At 38.3% G+C, this 24,811-nt stretch overlaps 1 protein-coding gene across 1 annotated transcript in view; it reads right to left on the bottom strand.

The window, feature by feature from the left end:
- The window catches only part of KIF5A (kinesin family member 5A), a 189,366-nt gene that overhangs the window by 94,349 nt on the left and 70,206 nt on the right, over positions 1 to 24,811 (bottom strand). Inside the window, 5 exon segments of the mRNA XM_053708192.1 lie at positions 565 to 620; positions 1,547 to 1,595; positions 4,254 to 4,358; positions 13,317 to 13,390; positions 19,112 to 19,199. Of these exon segments, the coding sequence (XP_053564167.1) occupies positions 565 to 620; positions 1,547 to 1,595; positions 4,254 to 4,358; positions 13,317 to 13,390; positions 19,112 to 19,199 (372 nt within the window).

Genomic DNA, 24,811 nt, shown 5'->3' with positions numbered 1-24,811 from the left:
ATTAATATAACTGTGTTGTTTATGCAAATCTGGGGAATGGGTAATAAAGGGATTATCTATCGTTTAAAACAATAACAATTCTATGGTAGACTGTCACTTTAAGTCTGATTGTTGTGGGTCAGCAGGTTTCCCAATGCCTAGGGCAACACAACAACTAAATACAATGCTGCGATTAATTCATTATTAACATGACTTGAGAGTTGTTGACAGTTTTACAACACTTTTTGTAATTACATTTTAGGGTTGTTTGACTTTGGATATTTGTTTCAATGCTAGGTTGGTTCAATGTTTTTCAACAAAGCCTCTACTAACTACTATTGTATATGCACCAAACAGGATATTCTTGGCACCTATACCATAGTTATATATAGTCAAATAATTACAGAGGGATTCAAAGTCTGTGGCAGGAATATAGACAGTGATTTACAAATGTCAGAAATGTCTCAGGTTTCCATTATACCCTTTTTATGATTTGTTTAAGTGCACACTGGGTCTGGTACGGGTTTGTGCAATGACCATAAAAAGAAAGCCACAAAGCAAAACAAGTATAATGCCCTTTCTCACCTTGACAAATGGAACACGATTTTTGTCTTCGTGCACAGAGAGGTTAGTTTTAGATACTATGAAAAAAAAAATACATGTTGTTACTGAAATGAACAGTGGATTAAGTTCAAATGTTAGCTCTAAAGGGTAAACTATTATTTGCAAGCTATGCATACGTTTGATTTAACAACAAGCCACTATTTCTGCTTAAGCATAATAAACAGTAAAGGCACCATTTATCAAGAAGCAGAGGCATACAACTGCTGTTTCTTGACCTCTCCATCACATCAGAGAGTTAGAGCTTGTTTGGGGTAAATGACAGTCCCTGTTCTTGCGTGAGAGCAAAGGATGGCAACACACAATGATTTTTTTGTACAATGACAAATCAAGGTGAACGATCCACGCTGCCGGGTTGCTGCTAGCATAGGTGAACAAGTTACCTATTTGGGAACTTTATCCATCTGTGTCTTGTTAAATGGGGCTCTATAACTCAAAACTCCTACTTGCTTGTTGGGTTTTTGTTGAAATGCAATATAGTTTTAACATTGCCTTTGGAAATATCCCCAGTCAGTTGCTGGGTTTACGACTAAATTAAAATGCTTACTTATCTTGATCTCATTAAAGTGATGTGAATTACTAACTGTATATAGTGGAAGCACATACTTTTCAATATTTTAAAACATAACTACATAACAGGTAGAGCTATGACACGACAGGGCGTGCTGTGACTAGCCAGCAAGCCTGCGTAGCGCTTTGGATAACTAAGACCCGTTCAGTAGATCCTGGAGTGGAGTCCAACTTTACACTTCAAAATCTAGAAATACTTTTCATTTTTTAAGTTACCGCTCAAAATAATGTTATATAATTCTGCACTGTGTGCAAAATTATATAACATTATTATGAATGTTTACTGTCCCTTTATGGATGAATGTGCCTTACAGACTTAATTAGACTTAAAATGGCCAATTCTCAAGAGTAAATAGTTCATTGTCTGCTAACTTACCATCAAGTAAGTCTCTGATTTTATCCAAGTAAATCTCAAAATAAGAGACCTAAAGGAAAGATAATAAAAAGTGGATTAATGTTACAGTAGAGTAAATATGGATATGTATTTTATATTTATATTGTGACCATATTATTCATTTATTAAATAGCCAAATATTCTTTAAAATATACAACAGGTAGACGTTTTCAGATACTTGACATTAGAATTACTATATATATAGTTTATATTGAAGAATACAATTGCCATATATATTTTAACAGCACAAAAGCAAATGTTATATGATGCAGAAAAGAATATATAAAAAGAGTAAAGTACATTTATACAAAGAGAAAATAACCTTTTATTTCCTTTCAAAACCAAATTTCAACATCTTTATTGACAGGTATAGAATATCAGATAAAACATTTCACATTTTTATCTATACATTAGACTTGACCAAGGAACCATCTTTCTTATCATTTTGTGATCATCCAAATTTTGCAGAACGTGTTTTAATATTATGTAGTGTAGTGTACATATCATATGTAACACACAAAGGGTCAGATTACGAGTGGAGCACAAAATTGCGTTATCGCAAGTGCGATATCTGCGCTCTACTTGTGAGACTCGGCATGAGAACTAGCACAGCGAAGTGGGTAATTCACGCAGTGATGGCAGCAAATTGTAAATATATATGTATATGCTTATATACATATACATTTATGTGTTAATATGTGTATATACACATATACACATATTAACACATAAATGTATATGCATTTGAGCACACACACACATATATATATATATATATATATATATATATATATATATATATATATTTATTTACTGGATACACACAGTTCCCATAGACCACAATGTAAAGGCACCACCCCGCACTCGCCAACTTTAACCCCAAAAACTGCTTGCTTAGTGCAGTTATTTTATTCAAAAATAAAAATGCTACAATTTTTATTTTTTTATAATAAAATTGACACCACTGTATTTTGGGGGCATTTAGGGCACATTTATCAAATTAACCAGAGATCGGTTGTCTGGTTAATTTTTATAATCGTTAACTTGTAATGGCTGATTATTTATCATGCATCAGCAAATTTACCCGTTTGCAGGTGCACAATAAATTTGCGCTCCACTTGTAATCTAGCCTTAAATTGTAATAGAAAGGATTTATTAGTAATGTAAACAAGCAAAGTGGTGCACCTTATGGATTCTGCCAACAAGAGAATTTCTCAGATAAAGCTGAGGTTATGCAATTTGAAACTCTTTCTCTTACCATAGGACAGGAGTCACAGAATACAGTAAAGCTGGACATTTTGTTGTCTTACTGATAGATGTAACGATAAGTGCTACCATAGTGTATTTATGCAGGTCCTTCTAAGTGTTGAGCAGACAAAATTTGCTGTAGCAAATCATGTCTGCTGGACATCGCTGCAGGTGGACAGCTTATCATTGCACAAACATATCACCAGAAATGCTTGTGCAATGCCCACCAGCTGCTCACTGGCGCTGTCAATCATCATTTAGGTCTTGTGACCCTTGCTTTATAAAGGGACAAGAAACCCACAATTTTTCTTTTATGATTCAGATAGAGCATGCAATTTTAAGCAAGTTTTTAATATACTTCTATTATTACATTTCCTTCATTCTCTTGGTATATTTTGTTGAAAAGCAGGGACATATGCTTAGGAGCCGGCCCATTTCTGGAGCATTATATAGCAGCAGTTTTTGCAAGAATGTTATCCTTATGCAAGAGCACTATTTCCTGCCATATGTACTGCTCCAGTTGCCTACCTAGGTATCTCTTCAAAACACAATATCATGGGAACAAAGCAATTTTGCTAATAGAAATAAATTGGAAACCTTTATTAAATTGGTTTGCTCTGTGTGAATCACAAAAGAAAATTTTGGGTTTTATATCCCTTTAACTTTCATTTCAGGCAAGCCGGAAACTATGTACCTCCTGAAGCAGCAACCGCTTCTGCTTGATAAATGGAGCCCATTGATTTAATCTATTAAGTTGAATTTACCAGCCTTTGGCTAGACCAACCCCCCACCCTCATACATTATTACGTAAAAGAAGTGTAACATAGCAAATCAGAACTGGTATCACCCAAAATAACAGAGTAAAGTAATAGAGATGCATTAAGCAGTAATGCACATATGTATAGCACTTCAGTCTTTAAATAAGAAGCCAGAAACGCATTCTCTCTCATTTTTTGGGCAATACTGCCTCTAATTGCTATGTAAATCGCTTTTGATGCCAAAGAGGCACTGTTTTTAATATTTACTAGGACCTAGCTGAACACATTTGGTGAATCAATGACAAGAGACATATGTGTGTAGCCACTAATCCCCAGCTAGCTCCCAGTAGTGCACTGCTGCTCTGGATCCTATCTGGGTATGCTTATACAAAGCATACCAAGATAATTAAGTCAATTTGATAAGTAAACTGAAAACTCTCTTAAGATTGCACACTCTATCTGACCTTCAACTCTCTTTAATTGAGGTGGGGAAAAAATCAATAAAATCAACAACTGCTTACTGTTTATAGACACAAAATGAGAAATAAGCTATAAGAAAAAGTATAGATAATCCATAAAAAAATAATCACAAAAACATCTTAGTTGCAATCCTGTATACACTGCTGTACAGCACCTGATTTAGCTAGGACTTGGCAATGATCTGGAGTTTACTGCAGTATTACCTTGATATGGAATTCCAGATTCTCATCCATAGAATAGATGTAATTGAATATGTCTCTCGCAATTCTGGGAATTATCCCCATCATCTGAGGATCATGAAGTTTCCCCTGTAAAATAAATATTAACATAACACTTGTATTAGAGCGTCAGTAATTAAATACTATGAAACTGTCAATCACAATTCAAGATTAAAGTGATGGTAAATCCAAGCATAAAACAAACACTAGGATTTACCATCACTAGAAATCAAGTGGAGTTTAAGTGATGTGATATGTAAAAAAGGATGCTAAACTCACCCTTTCTGTGCCGTTGCACAGTGCTAAACTAAGCAGCTCCGGCCACCGCCCGCAGCACATTGCTCTCCTTCAATGAGGTGGCGTTTGCACCTCTGAATTAATAGCCATGTGTGTCAACTGACAGTGTACTTTATGCATGCACGGCTTTTGGTTTAGAGGTGTAAGAGGCACCTTATTGATAGAAGACAGATGTGCATGGGCGGCCGGAGCCCCTGAGTTTAGAGCTGTGCAACGGCACAGAATAGTTGAGTTTAGCACCATTTTTTATATATATGATCAATTAAAATCCACTTGATTTTTTGTGATGGTAAATTCTAGTGTTTGTTAAACGCTCAGATTTTCCATCACTTTAAAGAGCTACAAAAATGGCCAAAAAATATAATGTACAGAAAATGAGAATTAATATATATCCACTGTGATGACAATTTGCATTGTTACTTCACAAAACTCACACATTGGCCTCTAGTTATCAAGCCGTCAACCGCAAATACGCTGGAATTCCGCAGCGTATTTGTGGCGAGGCTGATTCGCCATAGTTATCAAAGGCTAGAGACCGGCAAAAGTAGAATATAGTGACGTAAGCTACGATCTGCCGGTCTCAGTCCGACACAGATTGATTCTTACGTCACTACAGATGTGCCGAACGCAAGTTCAGCACAATCTGACTACTTTTGGTAGTTATCAAATAACTAGCAGGTACGCTCGGCACTATTCCGGCCCAGTGTACCTGGTTTTCAATCCGCCGCCCTGGAGGCGGCAGATCCCATAGGAGTAAATGGTAGTCTGACAGCAGCGAAAGCTCATGTTCGCTGCTGCCCGATATCCCATTGATTTCTATGGGAGATGTCTGCACCTAACACCCTAACATGTACCCCGAGTCTAAACACCCCTAATCTGCCCCCCCCTACACCGCCGCCACCTAAATAAAGTTATTAACCCCTAAACCGCCGCTCCTGGAACCCGCCGCAACTATAATAAATATATTAACCTCTAAACCGCTGCTCCCGGACCCCGCCGCAACTAAATTAAATGTTTAACCCTTAAACCGCCGCTCCCGGACCCCGCCGCCACCTATATTAAACTTATTAACCCCTAAACCTAAGTCTAACACTAACACCCCCCTAACTTAAATATTTTTTAAATAAATCTAAATACATATTACAATTATTAACTAAATTATTCCTATTTAAAACTAAATACTTACCTGTAAAATAAACCCTAAGATAGCTACAATATAACTAATAATTACATTGTAGCTATTTTAGGATTTATTTTTATTTTACAGGGAACTTTGTATTTATTTTAACTAGGTACAATAGCTATTAAATAGTTAATAACTATTTAATAGCTACCTAGTTAAAATAATTACAAAATTACCTGTAAAATAAAACCTAACCTAAGTTACAAATACACCTAACACTACACTATCATTAAATTAATTTAAAAAATTAACTACAATTACCTAAAATTAAATACAATTAAATAAACTAAACTATAGTACAAAAAAAAAAAAACACAAAATTACCGAAAATAAAAAAATTACAAGAAGTTTAAACTAATTACACCTAATCTAAGCCCCCTTATAAAATAAAAAAGCCCCCCAAAATAATAAAATGCCCTACCCTATACTAAATTACAAAGTAATCAGCTCTTTTACCAGCCCTTAAAAGGGCTTTTTGCGGGGCATTGCCCCAAAGTAATCCGCTCTTTTACCTGTAAAAAAAAATACAACCCCCCCAACATTACAACACACCACCCACACACCCCTACTCTAAAACCCACCCAAACCCCACTTAAAAAAACCTAACACTAACCCCCTGAAGCTCACCCTACCTTGAGTCGTGTTCACCCAGCCGGGCCGAATTCTTCATCCAAGCGGGGCAGAAAGGTCCTCCATCCGGCCGAAGTCTTCATCCAAGCAGCGTCTTCTATCTTCAATCATCCGGAGCGGAGCAGAACTATCTTCCATCCAGCCGACGCGGAGCCATCTTCTTCCAACAACGTCCTAACAACGAATGCCTGGTCCTTTAAATGACGTCATCCAAGATGGTGTCCCTTGAATTCCGATTGGCTGATAGGATTCTATCAGCCAATCGGAATTAAGGTAGGAAGAATTTGATTGGCTGATGTAATCAGCCAATCGGATTGAAGTTCAATCCGATTGGCTGATTGGATGAGCCAATAGAATGCGAGGTCAATTCTATTGGCTCATCCAATCAGCCAATTGGATTGAACTTCAATCCGATTGGCTGATTAAATCAACCAATCAGATTTTTCCTACCTTAATTCCGATTGGCTGATAGAATCCTATCAGCCAATCGGAATTCGAGGGACGCCATCTTGGATACTTTGGGGCAATGCCCCGCAAAAAGCTCTTTTAAGGGCTTGTAAAAGAGCTGATTACTGTGTAATTTATTATAGGGTAGGGCATTTTATTATTTTGGGGGGCTTTTTTATTTTATTAGGGGGCTTAGATAAGGTGTAATTAGTTTAAACTTCTTGTAATTTTTTTTTATTTTCTGTAATTTAGTGTTTGTTTGTTTTTGTACTATAGTTTAGTTTATTTAATTGTATTTAATTTTAGGTAATTGTAGTTAATTTTGTTAATTAATTTAATGATAGTGTAGTGTTAGGTGTATTTGTAACTTAGGTTAGGTTTTATTTTACAGGTAATTTTGTAGTTATTTTAACTAGGTAGCTATTAAATAGTTAATAACTATTTAACCCCTTAATGACCACAGCACTTTTCCATTTTCTGTCCGTTTGGGACCAAGGCTATTTTTATATTTTTGCGGTGTTTGTGTTTAGCTGTAATTTTCCTCTTACTCATTTACTGTACCCCCACATATTATATACCGTTTTTCTCGCCATTAAATGGACTTTCTAAAGATATCATTATTTTTATCATATCTTATAATTTACTATAAAAAAATTTATAAAATATGATGAAAAAATGATAAAAATAAACACACTTTTCTAACTTTGACCCCCAAAATCTGTTACACATCTACAACCACCAAACAACACCCATGCTAAATAGTTTCTAAATTTTGTCCAGAGTTTAAAAATACCCAATGTTTACATGTTCTTTGCTTTTTTGCAAGTTATAGGGCCATAAATACAAGTAGCACTTTGCTATTTCCAAACCACTTTTTTTTTTTAAATTAGCGCTAGTTACATTGAAACAGTGATATCTTTCAGGAATCCCTGAATATCCCATGATATGTATATATTTTGTTTTAGAAGACATCCCAAAGTATTGATCTAGGCCAATTTTGGAATATTTTATGCCACCATTTCACCGCCAAATGCGATCAAATATAAAAAAAATTCACTTTTTCACATTTTTTTTTTACAAACTTTAGGTTCTCACTGAAATTATTTACAAACAGCTTGTGCAATTATGGCATAAATGTTTGTAATTTTTTTCTCTGGGATCCCCTTTGTTCAGAAATAGCAGACATATATGGCTTTGGCGTTGCTTTTTAGTAATTAGAAGGCCGCTAATGGCCATTGCGCACCACACGTGTATTATGCCCAGCAGTGAAGGGGTTAATTAGGGATGATGTAGGGAGCTTTTTTTGGTAATTTTAGCTTTAGTGTAGGGTAGTAGACAACCCAAAGTATTGATCTAGGCCCATTTTGGTATATTTCATACCACCATTTCTCCGCCAAATGAGATAAAATTTAAAAAAAACGTTAAATTTTCCAAATTTTAGGTTTCTCACTGAAATCATTTACAAACAGCTTGTGTAATTATGGCACAAATGGTTGTAAATGCTTCTCTGGGATCCCCTTTGTTCAGAAATAGCAGACATATATGGCTTTGGCGTTGTTTTTTGGTATTTAGAATGCCGCTAAATGCCGCTGCGCATCACACGTGTATTATGGCTAGCAGGGAAGGGGTTAATTAGGTAGCTTGTAGGGTTTTTTTTAGCTTTAGTGTAGAGATCAGCCTCCCACCTGACACATCACCCCCCCGATCCCTCCCAAACAGCTCTCTTACCTCCCCCACCCCACAATTGTCCCCACCATCTTAAGTACTGGCAGAAAGTCTGCCAGTACTAAAATAAAACTCATCCCTTTTTTCTTTCTTTTTTTTCCTTTGCATATTTACATATGCTGCTCTGTAGGATCCCCCCTTAGCCCCCAACCACCCTGCCCCCCCCCCCCCCAAACAGCTCTCTAACCTCCCCCTCTACCTTCTTGACAGCCATCTTGGGTACTGGCAGCTCTGCCAGTACCCAGTTTACAATATATAACTTTTTTATTTTTTTTAAAAAAAAAATCTGTAGTGTAGCTCCCCCCCCCCAAGACCAATGTTGGCAACTATGCCACCCCCTCCCAGATCCCTTAGATTACTTTTTGGGGCATTTCCTCCCCCCCCCCCCCTTTCTCCCACTTATACTTTGTGTTTTTTGTAGTGTAGCGGTTCCCACCCGCTCCCTCCCCGTGCACGCGCCTGCCCGCCGCCCCCGTGCACGCGTGCATGCCCCCGACTGTCCCACCCCCGATCCCGCCCCCCTCTCAGGCTCAGAACCCATTGATGGCCACCCACCCGCCTCCCACTGCAGCTCCCACCGACCAACGAATGCAGCCATCGATGTCCGGTGTAGAGAGGGCCACAGAGTGGCTCTCTCTGCACCGGAGGGGTAAAAATTGTTATTGCAGGATGCCTTGATATCGAGGCATGCTGCAATAACCGGAAAGCAGCTGGAAGCGATCAGGATTGCTTCCAGCTGCTTTCCAAACCGAGGACGTACGCCATACGTCCTCAGGCGTTAGCTGTATTTTTTCTGAGGACGTATGGCGTACGTCCTCGGTCATTAAGGGGTTAATAGCTATTGTACCTAGTTAAAATAAATACAAAGTTGCCTGTAAAAAAAATATAAATCCTAAAATAGCTACAATGTAATTATTAGTTATATTGTAGCTATCTTAGGGTTTATTTTACAGGTAAGTATTTAGTTTTAAATAGGAATAATTTAGTTAATAATTGTAATATGTACAGTGGGGCAAAAAAGTATTTAGTCAGCCACCAATCGTGCAAGTTCTCCCACTTAAGAAGATGAGAGAGGCCTGTAATTTTCATCATAGGTATACCTCAACTATGAGAGACAAAATGTGGGAACAAATCCAGACAATCACATTGTCTGATTTGGAAAGAATTTATTTGCAAATTATGGTGGAAAATAAGTATTTGGTCAATATCAAAAGTTAATCTCAAAACTTTGTTATATATCCTTTGTTGGCAATGACAGAGGTCAAACGTTTTCTGTAAGTCTTCACAAGGTTGTCACACACTGTTACTGGTATGTTGGCCCATTCCTGCATGCAGATCTCCTCTAGAGCAGTGATGTTTTGGGGCTGTTGCTGGGCAACACAGAACTTTCAACTCCCTCCAAAGGTTTTCTATGGGGTTGAGATCTGGAGACTGGCTAGGCCACTCCAGGACCTTGAAATGCTTCTTACGAAGCCACTCCTTTGTTGCCCGGGCGGTGTGTTTGGGATCATTGTCATGCTGAAAGACCCAGCCACGTTTAATCTCCAATGCCCTTGCTGATGGAAGGAGGTTTGCACTCAAAATCTCACGATACATGGCCCCATTCATTCTTTCATGTACACGGATCAGTCGTCCTGTCCCCTTTGCAGAGAAAAAGCCCCAAAGCATGATGTTGCCACCCCCATGCTTCACAGTAGGTATGGTGTTCTTTGGTTGCAACTCAGCATTCTCTCTCCTCCAAACACGACGAGTTGTGTTTCTACCAAACAGTTCTACTTTGGTTTCATCTGACCATATGAAATTCTCCCAATCCGCTTCTGGATCATCCAAATGCTCTCTAGCATACTTCAGATGGGCCCAGACATGTACTGGCTTAAGCAGGGGGACACGTCTGGTACTGCAGGATCTGAGTCCCTGCCGGCATAGTGTGTTACTGATGGTAGCCTTCGTTACGTTGGTCCCAGCTCTCTGCAGGTCATTCACTAGGTCCCCCCGTGTGGTTCTGGGATGTTTGCTCACCATTCTTGTGATAATTTTTACTCCACGGGGTGAGATCTTGCGTGGAGCCCCAGATCGAGGGAGATTATCAGTGGTCTTGTATGTCTTCCATTTTCTAATTATTGCTCCCACAGTTGATTTCTTCACACCAAGCTGCTTGCCTATTGCAGATTCAGTCTTCCCAGCCTGGTGCAGGTCTACAATTTTGTTTCTGGTGTCCTTCGACAGCTCTTTGGTCTTCACCATAGTGGAGTTTGGAGTGTGACTGTTTGAGGTTGTGGACAGGTGTCTTTTATACTGATAACAAGTTCAAACAGGTGCCATTAATACAGGTAATGAGTGGACGACAGAGGAGCCTTTTAAAGAAGAAGATACAGGTCTGTGAGAGCCAGAAATCTTGCTTGTTTGTAGGTGACCAAATACTTATTTTCCACCATAATATGCAAATAAATTCTTTCCAAATCAGACAATGTGATTGTCTGGATTTGTTTCCACATTTTGTCTCTCATAGTTGAGGTATACCTATGATGAAAATTACAGGCCTCTCTCATCTTCTTAAGTGTGAGAACTTGCACAATTGGTGGCTGACTAAATACTTTTTTGCCCCACTGTATTTAGATTTATTTAAATAATATTTAAGTTAGGGGTGTAAGTGTTAGTGTAAGACTTAGGTTTAGGGGTTAATAAGTTTAATATAGGTGGTGGCGGGGTCCGGGAGCGGCGGTTTAGGGGTTAAACATTTAATTTAGTTGCGGCGGGGTCCGGGAGCGGCGGTTTAGGGGTTAAACATTTAATTTAGTTGCGGCGGGGTCCGGGAGCGGTGGTTTAGGGGTTAAACAATTTATTTAGTTGCGGCAGGGTACGGATTCCGCAGGATAGGGGTTAATAACTTTAATATAGGTGGCGGCAGTGTAGGGGGGCAGATTAGGGGTTAATATGTATAATGTAGGTGGCGGCGGGGTCTGGGAGCGGCGGTTTAGGGGTTAATATATTTATTATAGTTGCGGCGGGGTACAGGAGCGGTGGTTTAGGGGGTAATAACTTTATTTAGCTGCGGGGGGCTCCAGGAGCGGCGGTTTAGGGGTTAATACATATAATGTAGGTGGCGGCTGGGTCCAGGAGCGGCGGTTTAGGGGGTAATAACTTTATTTAGGTGCGGGGGGGCTCCGGGAGAGGCGGTTTAGGGGGTAAAACAGTATAGCATAGTGTGGGTGCTTAGTGACAGGGTAGCAAGAAAGCTGCGAAGAAGCCGATGAGCAGCGAGATCGATGACTGTCAGTTAACAACAGTCCGCTGCTCATCGCACGTACTTGGTGCGCGGCTTCTTGACAGCTTTCTTGATAACTTTGGCGAACGTATTCACGTCCGTGGCGGCGATGGTAGATGAGCTTAGGCGAGCGTATTGGGCCGGCAAATGCAGGTAAGTAGACGGCTTGATACATAGAGGCCATTGGATCTTCTAGGAAGTATTTTGATTTATAGGCCATTTAACCCCCTTAAGGACAAATGTTTTTTCCAGTTTTTGTGTTTAAATTACAGAAGCAATTTTGGCATTTTTGTATTGGGTTCACCATAATTATCTGCTCTCTTGTTAAGTGCACCCATACATATTATACCTAATATTCTAACAGACAAACAGGCCTTTCTAGTAATAGCCTATATGAGTGCAAAAATTACAATAAGCACACAAAAGTACTGGAAAATGTGAGAGCATTAAAAAAAAATGTTTTTTAGTTATATGTATAGCAAATATAGGCCAAATATTATAAAGATTGAAATATTGGTTTAACGCTAAAATGTACTATGATGGATGAACTTAAAAGTGGCTACCTATCAAAAACTGCTACATGAAATTCCAGGGAAATTTACTGAGAGGCATTAACATTTTGATATTGTTAACCCTTTTAGCGCGACAGGGAGAGAATGTGAGAGGTCAATGCTATGGCCTCTATTTAACAAGGTCTGGCGGATCAGGTCCGCCAGACCTCGCTGAATAAGGAGAGCAATACGCTCTCTGTATTCAGCATTGCGTGCAACGTCGCCCCCTGCAGACTTGTGGCCAATGGGCCGCCAGCAGGGGGGTGTCTATTAACCCGATTGTACTCGATCGGGTTGATTTCCAGTGATGTCTGTCCGCCTGCTCAGAGCAGGCGGACAGGTTATGGAGCAGCGGTCTTTGTGACCGCTGTTTCATAACTGCTGTTTCTGGCGAACCTGCAGGCTCGCCAGAAACACGGGGCATCACGTTTTATTCGGAGCTTGATAGATAGGCCCCAATGGCTTGTCATTTCTGATGTGATCACTGACCATGGTACACACATCACTGAACTGCCTTACTCCTGAGGCATCCAATGATATCCCATTGAGCCTGATACCAGCATGCATTGCAGCATGCCAGCATCTAGGCTCAATTATAAACGGACAGTCTAGACCAAATACTTATTCTTTATTATTTATTGTTACATACAAGACAAGCATCTTGCAACGGGTCCCACATCTATAAGCTTGCAAGAAGTACATGAAACTTTTAAATAATCATCGTTTGTTAGCAGCCGAAATTGGCCTTACAAGCTCCGCCCACAACTTTCTTCTTGTCCAGTTAACTGTTTTCTTGTATGACAGTTTAGCATTGCACATTTAATATTTTTCAGTTAGCTATTTCAAATTGCACGTGCACAAATCAGCATGTGCAAGTAGGAAAATGTATTCATGAGAGATAAACAGCAGTTTAGAACACAGGCAAGTGAATTAAAAAAAGAAAGACTTACCTCCATAGTGTGTGTCTTCCCTGAAGCGGTCTGCCCATAAGCAAAGATGGTGCCGTTATACCCAGCCAGCACATCTGTCAAAAAGTAAAATCTTTTACATCTAGTAGCTCTTTAACATCACTGTCACTCATAGAAATTCATAACGTGTGTAACTAGCAATTTTTTATTATTTTGAGTAATTTTATAATTGTTTTAAATGTTAACACACTTCATACAAAATCATAAGCACACATTAATTAGTTTAGGATGTGATTTAGTTATACTTAATTATATATACTTTTATTAACTAGAAACCAATTGCACATATACGCCTAGAGTTTTGTCGGTAAAGACCTGCGGTGCTAACGAGCCTTTTTATTCCAGCGCACCCTTAAGCCAACGCTGGTATTACGAGTTGTCTGAATGGCTGCGTTAGCCTCAGAAAAGTGAGCGTTGAGCATAATTTAACTCCACTTCAACCCTTAATACCAGCGTTGCTTACAGGTAGCGGTAAGCTGGAAAAACATGCTCGTGCACGATTTCCCCATAGGAAACAATGGGGCTGAGCCGGCTGAAAAAAAAACTAACATCTGCAAAAAAGCAGCGTTCAGCTCCTAACGCAGCCCCATTGTTTCCTATGGGTAAACAGTTTCTAAGTCTACACCTAACACCCTAACATGAACCCTGAGTCTAAACACCCCTAACCTTACACTTATTAACCCCTAATCTGCCGGCACCGCTATCGCTGACACCTACATTATATTATTAACCCCTAATCTGCCGCTCCGGACACCGCCGCAACCTACATTATCCCTATGAACCCCTAATCTGCTGCCCCCAACATCGCCGACACCTATATTATATTTATTAACCCCTAATCTGTCCCCCCAATGTCGCCGACACCTACCTACACTTATTAACCCCTAATCTTCCGACTGCCACTATGCTAAATGTATTAACCCCTAAACCGCCGCACTCCCGCCTCGCAAACACTATAATAAATTTTATTAACCCCTAATCTGCCCTCCCTAACATCGCCGCCACCTACCTACAATTATTAACCCCTAATCTCCCGCCCCCAACGTCGCCGCTACAATAATAAAGTTATTAACCTCTAAACCTAAGTCTATCCCTAACCCTAACACCCCCCTAAGTTAAATATAATTTTAAAAAAACGAACTAAAATTACTATTATTAAATAAATTAATCCTATTTAAAACTAAATACTTACCTTTAAAATAAATCATAATATAGCTACAATATAACTAACAGCTACATTGTAGCTATTTTAGGATTTATTTTTATTTTACAGGCAACTTTGTATTTATTTTAACTATGGACAATAGCTATTAAATAGTTAATAACTATTTAATAGCTACCTAGTTAAAATAATTACAAAATTACCTGTAAAAAAAATCCTAACCTAAGTTACAAATACACCTAACACTACACTATCAATAAATTAATTAAATAAATTAACTACAATTTTCTAAACTAAAATACAATTAAACTAAACCATAATACAAAAAAAACAAACACTAAATTAAAAAAAAATAAAAAAAATTACAAGAATTTTAATCTAATTACACCTAATCTAAGCCCCCTAATAAAATAAAAAAGCCCCCCAAAATAATAAAATTCCCTTGCCTTCTATTGGCTGATCCAATCAGCCAATCGGATTGAACTTCAATCCAATTGGCTGATTAAATCAACCAATCAGATTTTTCCTACATTAATTCCGATTGGCTGATAGAATCCTATCAGCCAATCAGAATTCGAGGGACGCCATCTTGGATGACGTAATTTAAAGGAACCTTCATTCTTCGTTAGTCCGTCGGAAGAAGAGGATGGCTCCGCGTCGGCTGGATAGAAGATGGCTCAGCTCCGCTCCGGAAGGATGAAGATAGAAGATGCCGCCTGGATGAAGATGTCTGCCTGTCCGGATGTCCTCTTCTGCCCGGATAGAATGAAGACTTCTGCTGGTCCGGATGTCCTCTTCTGTCCCATCAGTTGCCGGCTGGCACAAGACGGCTCAAGGTAGGGTGATCTTCAGGGGGGTAGTGTTAGGTTTTTTTAAGGGGGGATCGGGTGGGTTTTAGAGTAGGGGTGTGTGGGTTGTAATGTTGGGGGGGGATTGTATTTTTCTTTTACAGGTAAAAGAGCTCATTACTTTGGGGCAATGCCCGCAAAAGGCCCTTTTAAGGGCTGGTAAAAGAGCTGGTTACTTTGTAATTTAGTTTAGGGTAGGGAATTTTATTATTTTGGGGGGCTTTTTTATTTTATATGGGGCTTAGATTAGGTGTAATTAGATTAAAATTCTTGTAATATTTTTTTATTTTTTGTAATTTAGTGTTTGTTTTTTTTCTATTATAGTTTAGTTGTATTTTAGTTTAGATAATTGTAGTTCATTTATTTAATTAATTTATTGATAGTGTAGTTTTAGGTGTATTTGTAACTTAGGTTGGGATTTATTTTACAGGTAATTTTGTAATTATTTTAACTAGGTAGCTATTAAATAGTTATTAACTATTTAATAGCTATTGTACCTAGCTAAAATAAATACAAAGTTGCCTGTAAAATAAAAATAAATCCTAAAATAGCTATTAGTTATATTGTAGCTATATTATGGTTTATTTTATAGGTAAGTATTTAGTTTTAAATAGGATTAATTTATTTAATGATAGTAATTTTAGTTCGTTTTATTTAAATTATATTTAATTTAGGGGGGTGTTAGGGTTAGACTTAGGTTTAGGGGTTATTAACTTTATTATTGTAGCGGCGACGTTGGGGGCGGGAGATTAGGGGTTAATAATTGTAGGTAGGTGGCGGTGATGTTAGGGAGGGCAGATTAGGGGTTAATAAAATTTATTATAGTGTTTGCGAGGCGGGAGTGTGGTGGTTTAGGGGTTAATACATTTATTATAGTGGCGGCGATGTCCGGTCGGCAGATTAGGGGTTAATAAGTGTAGGTAGGTGGCGGCGACGTTGGGGGGGCAGATTAGGGGTTTAATAAATATAATATAGGTGTCGGCGATGTTAGGGCCAAAAGATTAGGGGTTCATAGCTATAATGAAGGTGGCGGCGGTGTCCGGTCGGCAGATTAGGGGTTAAATATTTTTATTATAGGGTTTGCGATGTGGGGGGGCCTCGGTTTAGGGGTTCATAGGTAGTTTATGGGTGTAAGTGTACTTTGTAGTGCTGTAGTTAAGAGCTTTATGTTCCGGCGTTAGCCCATAAAACTCTTAACTACAGACTTTTTTTTGTGGTTGGAGTCATGGCGGTAGAGGGTCTACCGCTCACTTCTTCCAAGACTCGTAATACCAGCGTTAGGCAAATCCCATAGAAAAGATAGGATACACAATTGACGCAAGGGGATTTGCGGTAGCCTCGAGTCGCGGAAAAAAAGTGAGCGGTAGACCCTTTCCTGCCTGACTCGTAATACCAGCGGGCGTTAAAAAGCAGCATTAGGACCCCTTAACGCTGCGTTTTAAGGCTAACGCAGAACTCGTAATCTAGGTGTTAATTTGTGAACTGAACAGGAACAAAAATCTTAACATAAAAAGGCTGTGCAAACAGCCAAGCTATGCTAAGAAAATGATACAAAAATAGGGTTTGAAGAGCTCAACGCTGCTGAATTAGAAAAGTAAAAAACGTTATTTGAAAAGCTGTTGAAAAAGAATGAAAAAAGGAGAGGGGCCAGTAAAGGGACATTAAACACCTCTTGCTTTTGTGTAAAAATGCAGCTAGTCTTATGCTCCTTGAAGAGAACAAAAAGCAAATTCTGCAACCTAGGGTTTCTGAAAAATCTTGCAAATCAATACCCAATTTAAGAAACTGGCTTCAATTTGAAGTAAATGTAGGTTTATATAATGTGCTTTTTTGTCCCTTTAATTTGGAGTTCAAAACAAAATGCTGGAGACAGTGCAGAAATATTTATAAAACATCTCAATACATTTTCAGTATAGTTGATTAAGAAAGTTCAAAGCTTTGGCACAGATATTACGTCTGGGATATTTTTTTCGAAATAACTGGAAAATGTATTTTGAACATGGCTTAACATGTTAAATAAGTGGAGGGGTTATTCACCCCTCTAACAAACCAAGTATAGTTGAGCTGTAATAAAAAAAATATATATATACAGTATATAACTAACAGACCACAAAGGACTACCCTGATACTCATACTGCTTGTTTTTGCACTTATCTTTTATTTTCCTCTTTTGGTTAGTTATGTTCCTTTTACCAGGTTAACATAAGTATACAAATGTGACAAAACTACTAGAATGTATATGATGTCAGATGCTTATATGATTATTCTGTCACTATTAATACAAATAATAAATAAATAAATAAAACATTTGTATAGTATAGGAATGAGAAGCCATCATGCCATACAACTCAGAGGCGGAACTGCCATTGGTGCAGCAGGTGTAGTGGCACCAGGGCACAAGTGCCGGATGGGCTCATAGCAGCCAGACATGTGTACAATCCTAATGCAGGGGAAAATTTATTAGTGTAGGTTGCAGATCTATGTATCTATCTATCCTCAAAATTATTATACAGAGCAGCATCTATATTATAACTATTGCCTACTACTGAGTTAACTTTGGGGGCCCCAAAAAATGTTGCACCCATGCACTCTGTTGAGTAGGTCCACTACTGGTAGAGCTATCCCCAAAAAATGTACTGCCCTCATAAAACCTGCTGTCCTTGGCATACGTCTTGTTGGTCTTGGCTAAAATACACCCCTGAAATCTGAAAATCCAGTTTCATCGTTACAGAGGCAATCTTAGACACTCCTAGCAAAAACCACAACACTGGCTCATAAGAGAGGGCAGCGTGAGAGGGAAACCCACCCAGGGCCCCACGCTCGCTCTGTGGGGTCCCCGCACTTTCAGGGGTGAGGGTATGAAAGGGTGTAATGTACATCCTGGTTTTTGTGTAATATATAATGTTATTCTTTATTTAGGTAACATTGAAGGTTGGAAAAGGGTGGACCATACAGGGAGCAGGGCATACAGAGAAAGAGGAATAAAGGCACTGGGCCAAAGGGCTCCACAAATATGACTTGCCCAGGGCCCTGCAAATACTAAAGGTGGCCTTGAGAGAGGGTATCAAAAAAAAATAAAAAATATAATAAGCAAAGCTGAAGCCTGGAAAAAATGACAGCAGTAAAATAAAAACAATTATCTACGAATTAATCTCTTATACAACATCTGTTGGAATAAGTACTTGCTCCTTGGCATAGTTTGAAATCTTGGAATACATACAGTACTTATTTCAATAGTACATAATTCCAACCTACTTTGTCATTTACGTTTATCAAGTACTTTATATCTTTCATTAATTAAAATATCTAATTGAATTGACAATGTGTTTATTTTTTTTATTTATTTGAATTAATCTACACGAGGCCCATTTATATAACCCTATCCGCCTGCTCTGATGAGGTCGACAGGAATCGCCGAAATTCAACCCGATCGAGTATGATCGGGTTGATTGACACCCCCCTGCTGGCGGCCGATTGGCCGCGAGTCTGCAGGGGGCGGCGTTGCACCAGCAGCTCACAAGAATGCTGAATGCTCTCCGCATTCAGCGATGTCTGTCGGATATAGATGCTGCTCTGTATAATAATTTTGAGGATAGATAGATACATAGATCTGCAACCTACACTAATAAATTCTCCCCTGCATTAGGACAGATAAATAGGCCTCAATATGTATGCTGTATCCAATAGATAATTGTAACTTTTAACAGATAAAAAAATGTCATCAAAAGGATTGATATTTTGTTAAATAAAGCTTTAAAAGGGCTTACCTTTGACAATCTGCATGGCACATGCATGATAGACTTGCTCTTGGGTTGTATTTGGAGGGAAAACCCGATCAAAAACGTACGTTTTTCCCTGAAAACAACAAAAAAAAAAAAAATGAAATCAACAACATTAAAACATGTTAATATATTAACATAAAACAATTATACAGGGAGTGCAGAATTATTAGGCAAGTTGTATTTTTGAGGATTAATTTTATTATTGAACAACAACCATGTTCTCAATGAACCCAAAAAACTCATTAATATCAAAGCTGAATAGTTTTGGAAGTAGTTTTTAGTTTGTTTTTAGTTATAGCTATTTTAGGGGGATATCTGTGTGTGCAGGTGACTATTACTGTGCATAATTATTAGGCAACTTAACAAAAAACAAATATATACCCATTTCAATTATTTATTTTTACCAGTGAAACCAATATAACATCTCAACATTCACAAATATACATTTCTGACATTCAAAAACAAAACAAAAACAAATCAGTGACCAATATAGCCACCTTTCTTTGCAAGGACACTCAAAAGCCTGCCATCCATGGATTCTGTCAGTGTTTTGATCTGTTCACCATCAACATTGCGTGCAGCAGCAACCACAGCCTCCCAGACACTGTTAAGAGAGGTGTACTGTTTTCCCTCCTTGTAAATCTCACATTTGATGATGGACCACAGGTTCTCAATGGGGTTCAGATCAGGTGAACAAGGAGGCCATGTCATTAGATTTTCTTCTTTTATACCCTTTCTTGCCAGCCACGCTGTGGAGTACTTGGACGTGTGTGATGGAGCATTGTCCTGCATGAATATCATGTTTTTCTTGAAGGATGCAGACTTCTTCCTGTACCACTGCTTGAAGAAGGTGTCTTCCAGAAACTGGCAGTAGGACTGGGAGTTGAGCTTGACTCCATCCTCAACCCGAAAAGGCCCCACAAGCTCATCTTTGATGATACCAGCTCAAACCAGTACTCCACCTCCACCTTGCTGGCATCTGAGTCGGACTGGAGCTCTCTGCCCTTTACCAATCCAGCCACGGGCCCATCCATCTGGCCCATCAAGACTCACTCTCATTTCATCAGTCCATAAAACCTTAGAAAAATCAGTCTTGAGATATTTCTTGGCCCAGTCTTGACGTTTCAGCTTGTGTGTCTTGTTCAGTGGTGGTCGTCTTTCAGCCTTTCTTACCTTGGCCATGTCTCTGAGTATTGCACACCTTGTGCTTTTGGGCACTCCAGTGATGTTGCAGCTCTGAAATATGGCCAAACTGGTGGCAAGTGGCATCTTGGCAGCTGCACGCTTGACTTTTCTCAGTTCATGGGCAGTTATTTTGCGCCTTGGTTTTTCCACACGCTTCTTGCGACCCTGTTGACAATTTTGAATGAAACGCTTGATTGTTCGATGATCCCGCTTCAGAAGCTTTGCAATTTTAAGAGTGCTGCATCCCTCTGCAAGATATCTCACTATTTTTGACTTTTCTGAGCCTGTCAAGTTGACCCATTTTGCCAAAGGAAAGGAAGTTGCCTAATAATTATGCACACCTGATATAGGGTGTTGATGTCATTAGACCACACCCCTTCTCATTAAAGAGATGCACATCACCTAATATGCTTAATTGGTAGTAGGCTTTCGAGCCTATACAGCTTGGAGTAAGACAACATGCATAAAGAGGATGATGTGGTCAAAATACTCATTTGCCTAATAATTCTGCACTCCCTGTACATCTGTGAGATCCCTGATAGAGAAAGGGATAATGAGTTATTTGGAGTTGCCAATATCAATTTATGTGAAGATCTATGGTCTTGATATTACTTACCACCACTTCAAACTTACATACATATATGTTAATTGCTATACCTCCATGCTAAAAACATTATTTTCCACAGTGAAGGCAATCTAATAAATGACAACTGCCATCATGTATAAATGTAGATTAGCTGCATATGTTGTCTTGAATAAATATGTAACTAATACATTATTGGAATTTTTTCTTAAAGGGACAGTAAACACCAGAATTTTTGTTGTTTAAAAATGTAGATAATTCCTTTATTACCCATTCCCCAGTTTTGCATAACCAACACAGTTATAATAATATACTTTTTACCTCTGTGATTACCTTGTATCTATGCCTCTGCAAACTGTCCCCTTATTTCAGTTCTTTTGACAGACATGCATTTTTAGCCAATCAGTGCTGACTCCTAGGAGCTTCACGTGCCTGAGCTCAATGTTATCTATGTGAAACATATGAACTAACGCCCTCTAGTGGTGAAAAACTGTCAAAATGCTTTCAGATTAGAGGTGGCCTTCAAGGTCTAAGAAACTAGCATATGAACCTCCTAGGTTTAGCTTTTAACTAAGAATACCAAGAGAACAAAGCAAACTTGATAATAAAAGTAAATTGGAAAGTTGTTTAAAATTACATTCCCTATTTAAATCATGAAAGGTTGTTTTTTTTACTTTACTGTCCCTTTAATTACTCAGGAAGTCCCTGATGTCATAATCAGTTTAATGTGTCAAGTAAATAATTCAGTAGCTTAGGGTCACGTAGACAGGCCACTTAAAGAGAGTTCTTTTTGGATAGTAAATCTTCCTGTTCTGAATAAAACTATCCTTTAGTTATCCTAATTGTGTATGATTGTCCCTGTCCACTAACAGAGTTGTGGGAATTACTGTTGCTATCAATAGCGGGTCTCGCACAATCCAACCCTATGTATTTTCTGGGGGTTAAAATGGAAGACTGTTTCATAAGAAAGAATAAGGGAAGCCACCACACCGAATGTAGTAACTGGGCCACCACTTTCTCACCGCTGTTCTACACAGTCTGGGCATGAAGATAAAGGGGCCGAATTATCAAGCTCCGAATGGAGCTTGATGCCCCTGTTTCTGAGGCTGTGGTCTGCAATCCGCCTGATCCTATACGATTGGCCGCAAATCTGCAGGGGGCGGCATTGCACAAGCAGTTCTGGTGAACTGCTTGTGCAAAGTTAAATGCCGTCAGCGTATCATGTCGGACAGACATTAATAAATTGGCCCCATAGCCTATTAATTGGCAACAAAAAAAAGAAACTGACTTCTTTATTAACCTTGAACAAACTGAAAATAACATACTTTATTGATGTTGAGTAATTAGGTAAAATAACCATTTAAAAAAATAAAATAAAAAGACACAGCAGTGCATATTACATTATAATGTGGCCACTGGCAGCTGTTTTCACTCTAGTTTTGCATTCCTCATTTACATAGGTTGCCACCTCTTTTAGAAAAAATACCAGAGAATGTAATTAGCATAAATCAACCTAAATATTTATGCAGCATAAGTCAGAAACTAAAGCTGGTAACAATGATTTCAAATAATAAATTATTTCAAATAAGATTTTAACGTTTCACTATAACAGGGTTTATATTACTATTAATATTTTATGTTGGGTTAGCGCACTTGAGAAAGTGTGATCTGGTTTACGCAACTTGTTGCACACTACTTCCAATGCGCACAAACAGCTACGATAAACCCGATATTGCTCGCGCTCAACTGTTAGCGTGCCACGCGTAATCCGGCCCTTCTTTAGAGACATGTATGTTGTATATGTTATATTAGTAGTTTAATGAAATGTGACAACCTAAAAATAGAATATGTAGTTTGCCTGCAGCGCATCAGCAGAACTGACATGCTTGCCTACATGGCTAGATAACCATCATTCATAGGGAAACACTGTATGCACCATAGAACTCTTACGACTTAATTTAAACCACAAATAGTTATCACTGGTCCAGTATATTCCTACTATTTATGTAAAAGAATATATAATAATGTGTAATATATATAGGTAATATTCTATAGCAGTCGGTTTTCAAACCCCCTGTGTGCCTGTATATTTGATTATTCCTTACTGGAAAATCTCAGTGAAAGATGTCTTATATTCTAAAACATAATTTTTGTTCGTATCAAAATATGAAAAACTAATCTCATGGAAATTCAACTCTTTAAACGTACAATGGAAATTCTATACAGTTTTAAAATGATATAGCAGTCTACTTCTTACAGAGAAATGCTAGTAAACTACAAAAGCTGTTATTATATATATATACAAATATATATATATATATATATATATATATATATATATATATATATATATATATATATATATATATATATATATATATATATATATATATATATATATATAGCAATTATATAAGTGACTCATGCAGCTTTAATAACTAAAAGAAAAAAAAGTGATAGTTAAACAACTGATATAATGTAGGTCATTAATTAAAAATTACATTTTCAGACAAAAATGTGCAGTTACACAGAGTATTACAGTCAGAGCTGTCTGCTACATTATAGTTTAATTATAAAGACACAATCATCTAATTTACCTGGCTATGCTTTCTACGGAATTAATATAGAGGCTGACAGCTGCATCTCATTTACTATTTGAATTATGGTGTGAAAGATGAAGGATGAAATGCAGCATGTTAGAAACTAAGATTTGTAAAGTATACTGTAAAGGTTCTAGTCAAATATCAATATGTAAATGTCAACCTTGACATTTGCTAAAAAAAAATAAAGTTCTATCATCCAAATAACTTGTTTTGGGCCAGATTATGGGGCATATGTATCAAGGTCTGGCGGACCTGATCAGACACTGCGGATCAGGTCCGCCAGACCTCGCTGAATACGGCGAGCAATACGCTCGCCGTATTCAGCATTGCACCAGCAGCTCACAAGAGCTGCTGGTGCAACGCCGCCCCCTGCAGACTCACGGCCAATAGGCTGCCAGCAGGGGGTGTCAATCAACCCGATCGTACTCGATCGGGTTGATTTCCGGCGATGTCTGTCCGCCTGCTCAGAGCAGGCAGACAGGTTATGGAGCAGCGGTCTTTGTGACTGCTGCTTCATAACTGCTGTTTCTGGCGAGCCTGCAGGCTCGCCAGAAACACGGGGCATCAAGCTCCATTCGGAGCTTGATACATATGCCCCATGTGTGGAGTGCTAATTAACGGTTCCGCTCACGCACTAACTCAACAAGTGCAAAAAGCCGAACTTACAATATCGTGCGTGCATTCACATATTCCCCCAAAGAAGTCAATGGAGAAAAACCTGATCGCATATTTTCATGTGCGCTAACCCGAAATGAAAATATGAATATTCTGATATGTGCAAAACAATGGAATGTGAAATATTTACACTAAATACATAGTTAAAACCTTTATTAAATATGAATATTGCATAAATATGCTTTTACATTTTCCTCTACTTACCTGCCAAGGGCTCAAATGCACATATACAATATATATATATATATGTGTATGTGTGTGTACATATGTATTTATGTGTTTATATGTGTATATACAGTATGCCTGCCTTTTTTTATCTAACACTTTGAGCCATTATAACTTTTGTGTGCAATACTGTTATTAATTGTTATTATGAGTCTAACTATACTTTGTAATGTATTTTTGATGTGTTTTGTGCAGTTTTGAGAAACAGTTAACCAGAGCTCTGAAGATGCGGTAAATCACGATTTTGCTTTACCTTCAACTCGTAATACCAGCGGTATGCCAGATGAGCGTAAGCACTTGCGATAAACTCCTTATCGATTGCACACAAATGTTTGCTCTCCATTTGTTATCTGGCCCTTTGTCACTGTTTTAGATGCCATTTACTTCCAATGTTATACTTAATTCCAAAGGCAC

The sequence above is a fragment of the Bombina bombina genome, chromosome 3 (assembly GCF_027579735.1).
Source record: "Bombina bombina isolate aBomBom1 chromosome 3, aBomBom1.pri, whole genome shotgun sequence".
Lineage (NCBI taxonomy): Eukaryota > Metazoa > Chordata > Amphibia > Anura > Bombinatoridae > Bombina > Bombina bombina.
The sequence above is the reverse complement of the archived record's forward strand: the minus strand, read 5'-3'. Positions and strand labels throughout refer to the sequence as shown.